Consider the following 13006-nt stretch of genomic DNA (forward strand, 5'->3'; position numbering starts at 1 on the left):
ACAAGTATATTCTAGGTATTCCGTAGATCCGATATCTAGGTACCAATCACAGCTCTAAAAACGTCTTAATAAAATCCAAACAAAAATACTATTTGTACCAATATCATAATAATAAATGCTGTTGGTAATGGTATAATTAAGTGCTACAAATAGCACCTGCGATTGAAATAAATCTCACTATAAACGGCTACGAAGTTTCGTAGCGCTACGCCTAGATGACGTCATCTGCTACGCGCTACGGCGCGTAGCGAGGAGGCATCCTTCCGTTTGTAGAAACGTTGTGCTCTGCTAATATTATGTTTTCCTGGTACTTTCTGTTACTCATTTTGGTATTTATATTATTATTCATACTACAATGCTTGATCGATACTATTGGTATTTCCAAATAATACCTAAATGCGTATGTACAGAGCCACGTAGCTCCAATTATACATAACAGAAAATTGTTTTTTTTTTGTTTTTGTTAGTACTTATTCCATTTTCAAGTTTTATGTGCCAGTTGCAATGCTATTTTTAGTTATTTATCAGAAATCCTCCCTCTGTTTCTTATATCTCTGCTACTTAATCAAAATTTAAATAAAAAAATGAACTGTAACTTACTTGTTATAAAGCACAATGTCCGGCAGCCAGATGTGTTCAGAAGGCACGTGCAGCGTGTCCACGCCTCCGTAGTCGTCCGGGTTCCACTTCAACTTGTAGTCGTTCCACTCCTGGTAAGGAAAGCAAAAAATGATATTATTTTGAGTAAAAAAAATGTATAGTAATCTATGATTATCTCTGAATACCCTATTAAACTATGTCTTAACTTTTTAACTAAAAGTGCGTGTTTTAATAAAAAAAAATACTATAATTTTTGTGTAAAAATATAGTAGAAGGCTGATTGAAAGACATTGTTGTCGGTATCCTTGTATAATATGAGGGTAAAAATGCGATGGAAAGTTGTCTGCAAGACATTGTTGGTATTAAGTCCTCCTTTGTATGTTTAGTTCTAATAATAGGATGTAGAGTAATGAGTGAGAATTTTTTCTTTTTGTTTGTAAGGTGGTTTTGAATATCTTAACATACAGTTTTTGGAACGGTGTTCTAATGTTCTAAGGGCTGATTTTCAATAGGCAGATACCTAAGAGTTATCTGGTGAATAATGTTGATGTTGTCGCGACTGAATGTCCACACAGTGGCAGCAACAATTTTATTCCTTAGAAAAAACATTTATCGAAATATTGAAAAATCCGGCCTAAATAATTAAATAAATACAGTATTTTTAAAACATAATGTATATAATTATATTTTTAGTCTACATACTTTTGATGTTGACTGTACCAACAACACGGAGTTTTGTAATCAAAATCTTATGCGAGGACGTGAACTTACAAGATTTAAGCATTTTGCCGCGAAATACAATCCCAACTGATTCTGTCCCGTGTGATAGCGAAATGCGAAAGTAACTGTGTCTGTCTTTCTGTTACTCTTTCACGCAAAAACTACTGAACGGATTTAAATGAAATTTAGTATACATATGGTCTAGACCCTGGGAAACAACATATCGACGGTGGAAAGGCAGAATGTTTTATCCGCCACTTTTGGCGAATATGAGTTATATACACCGTTGGAATCGCCTGATTTTTCTCTTTCGAATGGTGCGGGTCTCGTTTCGATCTGAGGACTTTTTTGGCGCTTAAGACATCGATGATTTTGGAAATCTTAATAGTTTTTTCTTGTATTAAGAGCCACTTTTTTAGTCATTTGTATGTTCAAACATACATGATCAATAATAAAGTTATATAAAACATTTTACCCTTACTAAAACAGTAAAACACCGTGACTTAATTCATTTTGAATTAATGTGAATTTGCATCATTAGTTACTTAAGCGACCTACCTGATTGCGAAATAAAACATAATGGATATAAAACTAAATGCCTTTTTGTCAAAAATAACATACAAGCACTTAATATATTTTACGTAATTGTAATTTAAGCCTCACTGGCACTTAAACCATTTTACCGGTCAGCCTTACTCGCGGCGTTTGGTGGTTAATACAACTTTACCTAAATCTGTTTAATGGTAAAATTGTCACTTAAGCGGTTTTTTGCGATTTGTAGATAATTGATATAAGTGATATAAAACAATTCAAAAGAATCGCAATGAAGCGGTTTATGGTGTTTAAGCTGTTATATCCAGACGAATATTCCGTGAAAACGCCATTAATATAAATAGGACCGGTTGGAAAGGTGTCGCTTCAGTACCCCGCCGGGACATTCATTGGGAGAGGACTGGCGTCTATGCGACAGTAGGCGCCGCGTGCGCAGCGTAATTTCATAGGTACAAACTCAGATTCGTTCGCCAGTATAAAACTATAATTATATTTTTTATTATATCACCAGATAACTATAATAAATTATAATATCTATTAGGTATATTACTCTTTACACAGGTTCTAAATAATAGTGTTGCTATAATTAATATTTATTGTGTTATTAATAAAAAAAATATGCACTTGGATCCTTTCTTCTAAATTGCTGTTTCTATGCAAGTAGGGAATTTTAACGTTTCTCTAAAAGGATCCAACCATAGACTTAGTATATACTAGCGTATAGACGAACTGACAGCTCGATAAAACGTGACCAATTTTGATTTTTCAGTGTGTGCATTAGCTGTATGGATGATGGAGTATCCAACCAAATATTTATTTTTTATTAAATATTTTTTCTATGTCAATATGGTTCTTAATGTAAAATATTTGTATTGTATTAACATGACATAACTTTTTATACAAAATAAAAATTATATATCCAAAATAAACTTATTCTTAAATAATTTATATCTAAATCTAGTCAGAAACAGGATTTCTTATCTGTATAAAAATCTAACCAAAAATGTGTTCCCAAGCGCAAAACTCAACTTAACCGATTTTGATAATTGTTAGGTAATTATACGAAATAGAAGACCACGTTTTAAGTGAGTGACCACGAGTACCACGACCTGTTTGTATCTGTATTTTCAGAATAAAGTATTTTAACGAAAGGCAAACCTTATAGGAATAAGTTGGACATGAATTAAATTAACTTTTACTCTAACTTCACTTCATCATCCTCCATCGCTGAAGAGTGCAATATCTGGTATATTACATCTATCCTGCTTTTTATGCCTCCGTAGAAAATCCATCGTTCCCTGGTACTTTGCCACTCTTCAGCGATCGTTATGGTCCGCATCAATTCGTCTTATTTGTGGGTTGGATATTTAAATTTCTGTCAAGATGCAGGATAGTCATAAATCTCATCATTAATCATCATCACGACCCATTACGTCCCCACTGCTGGGGCACGAGTCTCCTTCCAATGAAGGAATGGTTTAGGCCTAGTCTACCACGCTGGTCTAGCGCGGGTTGGTGGGCCCCAACACAAGCAATCTTGTGCTGAGAGAGTTGTCGGGTATGTGGGCCACTCAACTGTCAGACGTTTTCAAGCCGCCCGAAGGCCTCTGACTAGCCTTAGCGACCTGCCGATTTTATTAATCATAATGATTACGATTATGCATCAAGATACAAGATGCTCCTGGTATATTTGCATCTGCATCCAATTCCTCAGGTGGTGGAAATTAGAATCATTAAAAACTTCGGCAATGTCGCCATACCATCTTGAAAGTCAATCTTCCATAGTAACAAGGAGATATCCTGGGTTTTGTTGCAATGTTCTTCAAGATGCTTTGTATATATATGTTTCCTATGGCAGCCGATCGATGGTTGTGGTCTCATCTCTGGATATAGAGTCCCCCCTAGCAGCGTTTGTCCTTGTATAAATTTTGTTTGATATTAAGTTCACAAAGAAAATACTCGTATGCAAGTGCTTCTTTAGAATGGTCGTCTAGTTCGACGTTAAGTCTTCCTTGATGGTTGATCATATCCCATGTTTCTTTAGACATCCATTCATTCTTTAAGTGTTCCTTGTGCCTTATTATTTCTTCGCAGATTTTTAACAATACGTCTTTGATGCCAGACCTGTGATCTTTGAATGAGACCTCGTCCAGACTTAGTAGATGGTATTTTTTGTCGATCTGGATACTAAGTTATCTTCTAACTTGTGGGTCCTGCAGCTTAATTACACGACACCTTTGGCAGAAATGTGGCCTGCTCCTAAACTCCCGCTATCTTCAAGCACATTTTTCCATCGACTTAGTGATGATCACTATTGACATCAGCAACCCTCTTATTCCTAATATCCAGAAGTGTCTCCATTTTCAACTAATCGTCGGTCGATTTGGTTCTCGGTTTGGGGGTTACCACCTTTGGGGTTACCACCACTAAACATTAGCCATTAACAATCCTAAAGCATCGTCGCTTGCTTATCAAATCTAGCGTATATTGTATGAATCTGACAGATAGTTTAAAGCGAGCGACGCTGCTTATGGATTGATAATTGCTAATGTGTCTTGCCCACACTAACATACGGTGCCGATACATGAACACTGATCAAGGAAACTGTGCACCGAATCAGAGTTGCACAGAGAGCGATCCATGTTAAGCATTTCACTTACAGACCGTATTCCCAGCGTGGTAATTCGCCAAAAGACAAAAGTCTTTGGCGTCGGTTTGCAGGTTACTGAACTGAAATGGGAGTCGGCAGGACACTTAGCTCGTATGCAGGATGGAAGATGGACAAAGGCGATTTTGTTTTCAATCTAGCTGGCCCGCAAATACCGCCTCTTACCCTACCCTACCCTACCCTACCCTACCCTACCCTACCCTATCCTACCCTACCCCACCCTACCCTACCCTACCCTACCCTACCCTACCCTACCTTACGCTACCCTACCCTTCTTACCTTTTATACCTTCCCTGGACTTCCACAAATGTTTCTAGACCAAAATCGGTTCAACCGTTCTCGAGTTTTGAGGTCCAATTATAAGTACATTTATTCTTTAAGTCATTCATCTTAGATATAAATTGCCTTAGTCTGGCGATTAATTCATTCTAATGGAATGTTTAAAGTAACATAAATTCATTATAAAACATTATGCTGGTGTGATGGTTAAATCTCCTTGGTCTTTAAATTGTTTTTACTTGTATTTTATTAAAATGTTAATGTCTTTTAAGCCAATTTTACCTGACTGAGATTTCATATGCCTATGTCTTATGTCCCTTATTACAGTAAATAGAATATGTACATTCATTTTATATACAGAATTACATAGAAAACTATTTCAATTTTACGTATTTTAATTTTTAAATCCATAGCTAGAATAATTACAGAGATATGATTTTTTTTCGAAAATTTCAAACTTTAAATCGCTCTGGTGAACATTTTATGTCATGGCGCTTCAAACATTTTGCCTTTCCACCGTCGATATGCTACTATTTATCCCGGAATTCCCACGGGAAAACTTTTTAAGGCGAAGCGAAGCGCGGGGAACAGCTAGTTTTAAATATATAAAAAAGGATACACCTGATTCAATGCTTTTATTGACAAGACATAGACATAATATCAAATCAGGAAAACGTTCTGCGTGTGTATTGTTAATTTTATTATTTTGTTTCGATGTTTTATAGATTATACTCAAAACTACAAAATCTAACTCCTTAGGTTATAAAGGGCTATTGCTTATCACATACGTATTTTATTATTTATTTATTTAGAAAATTCAGCGCTAAAAACTCGTGTTACCATGATCAGTTGGGAAACATGACTCCTATGAACGCCACACCTAAACATAATTATTACATACTGCATTACCGAGTATTACGGACTTACTCTCGCGAAATTAAGATTGCGTGGGCGAATTCAAATTGAGTTGTTGTTGCTGTAATTTCCTGACTGAGCAACAAAACCTTGCCAAAATAATAATTGAGTTTGCAGCCTGGTATTCCGAACAATTTGGTTTTGTAGCTGGCAACATTTTAGTGCAAAAGCTGAGGTTTCTACAGATTTATACCGTGTCCCCTAGATTTGGCTTAGCTGTGACCCGTGGTTCTTATTCAACGGAAAACAAAGACTGTTTTTGTTTGTCTGTCATTCGACGTAGTTGAAATTACATAGCATTTTCTTAACCTACAAGTTTTCCTCTTGACAATCTTGGCGAGAATAAAATTTCGGTGTTTAAACTTTATGATATGAGTAAAACTTCTACCGACAGAAATATAAAACTTGCTAACATAATTTAACCATTTTTATACCTCAATACTTTAGTACAATAATTTATAATCCAAACTTTTCTCGAAAATATATAAATTTTATTAAAACGTTATACCTGAAACCCAAACAAACAGGAGTGGCTAAATGAGAAGTCCGATAGCTTAGAAATATTAGAAAATTCAGCGACCGAACAAGATTTCCCGATATTTTTTCTTAGGAAACCATTCAGACAGTTCGGGTCCAAAATTGACGCCTAAAAATTTCATTAAAGGCCCGAACTCACGAGATGTGGGCGCCAGAACTGTTCACGGGGAAATAGATTGCTGCCACGAACCAGGAGATCGAGCGGAAATGAAATTATATTTTTTTATACAGGTCGTTGCAAATGTAATAAGCGTATTGGTGCATATTTTAAGCCAAAAAGGGGAATGAATCAGGAGGTAGGTAATTTGGAATAACCTTTGGGAAATTGTGAAAAACTGTACTCTACTAGTAAAAAGTGACCTTGAAAGTCTCTGTGAAGAAAAAAATAATATTTGCTAATATAAATCTGTCATAAGCATTTAAGAAAAGTTCACATGCCTATACATATTGACTTTAATCTTAAGGTTAAGAAATGAAACATTAAATATAGATAATCGTCTCATGAAAACATATTCAATTGTACCACAAACGCGGTTCCAAAGAGCACTCTTTCCTTTATCACTGAACTCCACAATGTCTAAGCACTCTAGCGTTTAAGTTCACAGAAAGCTTAAGTTTTTCAATTGATTTTGAACCTTATAGCCGGGCGCAATTTCCGACATCCATTTGACCAAATATTGCAGCCGGCGACCGCTCTGTATGAACTAGTAGACAATAAAGGAAAATGCTCTTTACCTATTATATTTGTGGCTAGATTTTTAGGCCGAAGTCGGAAATTGGAGGTTTGGGCCGAGGCTGGAGTTATTGTGGTCTGGTAATGGCTTTTCGAAGGACGCGACTTGACAAGAAGTGGACACGAAAAATACGTATAAATTTAATAAACTATCGTCTGCAAGTAATGGACTTGATACACGGGATATTTAGTAGGCGATTCTGATGATTTTCATAATTATAACGTTGTAAATATACGGAGGAATTTTACTTATATTCTAAAAGTTTAGTATCTAAGTAGTAAATATAACCCTAAATAAAGTTATATTATCTATATACAGTCTTATTTATTTATGTAGATAGCTGCAGGTCTTGAAAATAAATACACTCGCTAGCAGTATATAGTGTAGCATCCAATTCATACGCTTCGGGCATCCGAGCAGCAGCAACTAATCACAAAACAAACGAAATATCCCAAACAAAATGAAAAAGAGCAGAAATTTGCTACAAGCAAAAATACTCAAAGTTCCAAGCAAACCATTCGCGAGAGGAACTAAAGTCAACAATTCATTGCGCAAAGGTTTTCACTGGAGTTGTCTGTTTATTATTTACCAAGAATTTAGAACATTATGCTCATTTAAAAGGTAGCGAACAGAAGTATTGTTATTGTTTGTAAAGCAGTTTACTGACTTCAAAAAGAGGTGGATGCCTGGAATTCTCCTGTAATTTTTTTTTTACTTTACTTTCACCTGAAAAATATTGATGTTATAAGTCGAATTATTTGTCTGTGTGGTCACATGCGGTAGCTTGATCTAAACGATAGTTAATTATCTTCCAAAAATAGGTGATTGTAATTTACAAACAAATTGTTGGTTTTAAGTAACCAACTTAACATTTCTACTTCTAACATTTAAAGGCTACAGACGGTGCGATGTGCGTTCCAGTAGCCGGTTACTCGTTCCCTTGGCATGTTTTTATGTTTTGTCTGTGGTAAGTATTTATTTTAGATGAATTCATATTTTAGATATTTTTTGCCTTATCATAAAACCCCAAAAATAACCTCTATTACGTAGCTCTGATGAACAATCAATGTGAAACTATTAGGCTACAAGAAGCCGAGTCTATTGTTGTCCGGCGCCAGTGAATGGATGTTAAAAATGTGTTAACTCGCGCTAGCCCAGTTGACGGCGGATGATTTATCACTCGACCCCGAGGGTTTGGGGCAGTTTCAACAAAAAAAAAAAAACTAAAGGCGGCACTTTCAAAGTCTTTCAGTGAATGGCGTTTTGATAAGCTGTGACGGAAACGAGTTGTGTTATCAATTTGGAATAAGTTTGAAAGTTTGTTTCGATTATATCAGAGTAATAAATAGGCCATCAATAATTTGGTCTTAAAAGCATAGGTATATGGGGCGGGATTAGGTACTAAACCATAATGTTATTTGCTCACACACAAATCAATGGGGCAAAACTACCACATAAAATACTTTGCCACTGCCACTTTTCTTTTATGAAGATACTATTCTGCCTCATCAATTTCAAACAAATATATTTATTTCTTCATTTGCATGTGATGTGAATATGATTTAGGTTTATAGCAAATTTTATGAACTCAGTCTGAATAAGTGACAGGTACAAATTAATATAAGTGCAAGAGTTACGTTACATAGAAAAAACATATACATGGAAAGAGATTTGATAAAGTCAGAATAGTCTAATTCAATTTATTGAGACATTTAAAAGTAAGTTTATTTACCTACCACATATTTTTCTGCTAAGATATGAATGATATAACCAAGTTACATTTAGGTAATTCAATAAAACGCGATCCAGCAAAATATCCCCGCACATATTTTATACAAATATACCTATTCTACCACCGATCAACTTTTTACTACCCGCATAAAAGTTGTTGGCATCGAATATACTATGATCGTTGGCCCCGACTTAACGGTTTGTTTATTTGGCGATAGTTCCTCAGAGCCAAACTACGCCCTATTTCGAAGCGAAGAATACAATTTTTGGTACGGTTGAAATATTTTTGATACTATAAAGTTTAGTTTAATCCATGTTAGAAATGATTCTCCTCTGTTTTTATTATATTTGAATTTAACCTATAGCTTATTTATTTCACTGTAAAATTTTGTTAGTATACCGTATTATTACCTATCTCAAGAATTCTAGGGTAAGACCCTTACGGTAAGAACAGTGTTGCACACATATTAATGGTGGATTTGCTTGCGGTTACGGCCCCCAAAGCTCTTTTGGACACACCTTCTAACCAGCCTCCTTAGTAAGATTGGGTAAACAATGAATTTGCGACGTATTTTAAAGTATTATGGTTTTGAGTTTTGGCTATTGTTTTATTGTTACTGGAATTAACATCCTAACTAATATTATAAATGTGAAAGTAACTGTGTCTGTCTGTCTGTCTGTCTGTCTGTCTGTCTGTTACTCTTTCACGCTAAAACTACTGAACGGATTTGAATGAAATTTGGTATACATACGGTCTAGACTCTGGGAAAGAACATAGGCTTCTTTTTATCCCGGAATTCCCACGGGAGAACTTTTTAAGGCAAAGCGAAGCGCGCGGGAACAGCTAGTTTGAAATAATAATTAATTACTTAAATCAGCATAACTTTCGGTGTAAAAATGAATTTTTGTTTATAGACCTGATGTAAGTAGACTAAGTAGTCGTATTTATGGTAGGTTAATTGATGATTACTTTAATGCGTTAATCTTGTAATGCCTAATAGATAAGTTACAATCAGATAAAAATAACAACAACAAAACAACAAGAATTAGACGACACCATAATGACAAAACAAATACAAGCAAAAAATGAAAACATTTACCGTTTGACGCGAGAATATTTTTAAAACTGTTTGATAAAAACGAGGGGTTAATCCCGAAGGTCAAATCCGTCCTCTTTGAACCCTGAACCGTTGACAAATAACGTTGGACAGGAAACGGATCTGAGGGTCCAAACATCAGGGTCCTATCTGCCTCCCTGTCCGTACAATACGTAGGTACCTACGTGACAAATGAAGGACTTTGGAGTTGTTGTGACCAGTCTATTGTAGTACATTTAACTTGCTTCTTATTATTTAATGAGGGTGTGTCAGATAACATTGTGACAAAGTGATGGTGATATTTTGCGGCCAAAATTAGTATAGTGTAGGTTGGAAGTATGGTGAATGACGTATTAAGGTAAACTTCCATCTTTCGGTATCGTACCAACGAAAAAGGAAAGTTAAAATTTAAGTAATTGGGTAACTAGGTATAATATTGTAACATAGTCTGAATGCAATTAAAATATCGGGTACAAATCCTTAGCGCGCAAAATGTTATCGTAGAAAATATAGAGAAAATGTCTCAAGATTTATGAATTTAATGAAACGGAAATCCTTTACTATAGAGAGGGGTCATCGATGAAAAAATATCGGCTGCAGCTTAGTGGTTCTAGCCTCGGATTTTGATCTTTATTACTACTCAGTAAGTTTTACTTTCGCGTGAGACGATTAAGTTTGTGAAATAGTATGATATCATGCTATCAAAAAGGCTGTCACAGCAGTTTTGAGTTATGTGTTGTTTGGGACTTCGCGAGGACTTTCAGTAATAAATATGTTTTTAGTAGATTTCCCCTTGTTAGTTGTTGTTTCGAGTATTCGTTTCTTCATTTTATTGTTTCGAGTACTTAATAACCTCTTTAATTAATAAGCTCTCAAGTATTTTAGCGGCATATACCCAATAAAGACATATTAGAGCCAATACATATTAAACTGCTGGGAGGGTACCTACTCTCTGGACGACATTGGGATTGCATGACAATTATTGTTCATTTGTTTGTCTACTTAGTGAGTGGCCCCCTCGGACCTAGGCCTCTCCGAGCCACTGGTGTACCTAGCGAGCCGAATACGTCCTATGCTAGGTTTATAAATTCATAAAGTGTTCAACTTACCTGTTCTACCCAGACGTTCGTTGTCATGATCTGATTCTTAAGATTCTGAAACAAAGATAAAATATACAATTAATTGCGAATATACATAAATATACCTTAGGCGGGTGTTGTGGCGCTCCTTGGGAGAGGCCTATGTCCAGCAGTGGATGATTATTGGCTGATGATGATTGATGATACATAAATAAGTATGATTTTATTTTCAGTATTAATCATCATCATAGAATGTCATTGGTATGGAGTAAGCTGACACCCTGGATTTAACACATAGGCCTCTTTTTATCGCGGAATTCCCACGGGACAACTTTGTAAGGCGAAGCAAAGCTACAACTAGTAATAATATAAAGATTGTTTTTAACCGACTTCAAAAAAAGGAGGAGGTTCTCAATTCGTCGGGATCTTTTTTTTTATATTTTTTTTTATGTATGTTCACCGATTACTCCGCCGTTTATGGACTGATTTTAAAAATTCTTTTTTTGTTGTATTGCATTGAGCTCCCAGGTGGTCCCTTTTTTTTTCAGAATTTTAGTTCACCCCCAAGGGTGGGTAAAGGGGTAAAAACAGGGTGTGAATTTCCATTTTGGGCACATATTAACCGATTCTAATGAAATTAAGAACGTAAATATAGTTCTTATAACAAAAAAATATGATGGTGACCTTGAGCTGATCTGATGATGGAAACGGAAGGCAGTCAGGGGAACTCCTCAACGGTATATAGCAACTACTTCGTGTTTAGGCTTGAATGATTCGTATTGATTTGTAGGACTTTTTGGTATCATTTCCACCTTACTTTTGATTGAAAATTATTGCAAATAAACTAAAAACTATAAAATAAAATAATAATAAAAAAAATAAAAAAACCGCCTTCAAAAAACCACTAAAATGTAAGAAATAATTTAAGGTTTACACAAATTCTACTCGTATGTGACAGTACAAATATACCTAAGCAGGAACTGTTCTTTTTTGAAGTTGGTGCCATATTTATTCAGATTACTTTGTCACCGCACCAACTTCAAAAAAGAACAGGGCCCTGAGTGCGAGTTTTTTAACCTATCGAGAAGTGTAATCGAAACGCAAATTTGTATGGCGCGGGAGACACGCCACCTAGCGGTAAGTAGCTGTACTAGCTCCGCGCCATACAAATCTGCGTTTCGATTTCACTTCTCGATAGGTTAAAAAAACTCACACTCAGGGCCCAGTTCCTGCTTAGGTATATTTGTACTGTCACATACGAGTAGAATTTGTGTAAACCTTAAATTATTTCTTATTATTTGCACGAATATGCTTATTTTACATTAACTCGATACGCATTCACATCAGACAACAGACAGTTGCATATTTGCCACGTAAGTTACATTGAAACCAGCTTCTAAATGATTCAGGCGCAAGTATAACACTTAATTGCTTCCAATTCCAACCGTTACTGTTGTTACGAGTACCACGTACAGAGCCGCCCATTCTCAACAGACATACATTTGTGGGTGAAACTTTGTAAATAGTTAAAGTGACGAAGGTAAATCCATTAAAATAACACAGGTAGCTTTACAACTATTCGAGTAATTAAATTTCTAGCTTGTATTTGCTATTAACCGCGCGCAGTTGTCAACACACTAATCACGTCTTGATTTGTTGGGGAAACTCTAGGGAAAGCGGTTACGATCTGACACATCTTGGGTGGAGGATGATATCTTGATGATGCCTGTCTGATTGTTATATTTTACTTTTATGTCATCACGACCCAAGGGCGTACCCAGGATTTCAGCTATGGGGGGGCAGCTCATACCTGTTCCGAGATGATGGTCGGTCGGGTTATATTGAAACATTATAGATTAAAGAATATCAAATCAAAATATCTGACAAAAAAGAAAAGATTTCCAACACTTCATATTGCGCACAGTAAGTAACACGTTTTTAATTCCTACTTGTAAGGAAAATTTACGTTTATTTTACCCCCTGCTCCTACCTGGGTACGCCCTTGTCACGACCCATCACGTCCCCACTGCTAGGGCACCGCTCTCCTTCCAATGATGGAAGGGTTTAGGCCTAGTCCACCACGCTGGCCTAGTG

At 35.9% G+C, this 13006-nt stretch overlaps 1 protein-coding gene across 1 annotated transcript in view; it reads right to left on the bottom strand.

The window, feature by feature from the left end:
* Positions 1 to 13006, bottom strand: part of LOC105385419 (acetylcholine receptor subunit alpha-like 1) — a 165547-nt gene that overhangs the window by 17028 nt on the left and 135513 nt on the right. Inside the window, exons 4-5 of the mRNA XM_038116070.2 lie at positions 10943 to 10987; positions 601 to 710 (exon numbers count right to left, since the gene is read on the bottom strand). Of these exons, the coding sequence (XP_037971998.1) occupies positions 601 to 710; positions 10943 to 10987 (155 nt within the window). The remainder of the gene's footprint in view (positions 1 to 600; positions 711 to 10942; positions 10988 to 13006) is intronic.

Source organism: Plutella xylostella, chromosome 21 (assembly GCF_932276165.1).
Source record: "Plutella xylostella chromosome 21, ilPluXylo3.1, whole genome shotgun sequence".
NCBI lineage: Eukaryota > Metazoa > Arthropoda > Insecta > Lepidoptera > Plutellidae > Plutella > Plutella xylostella.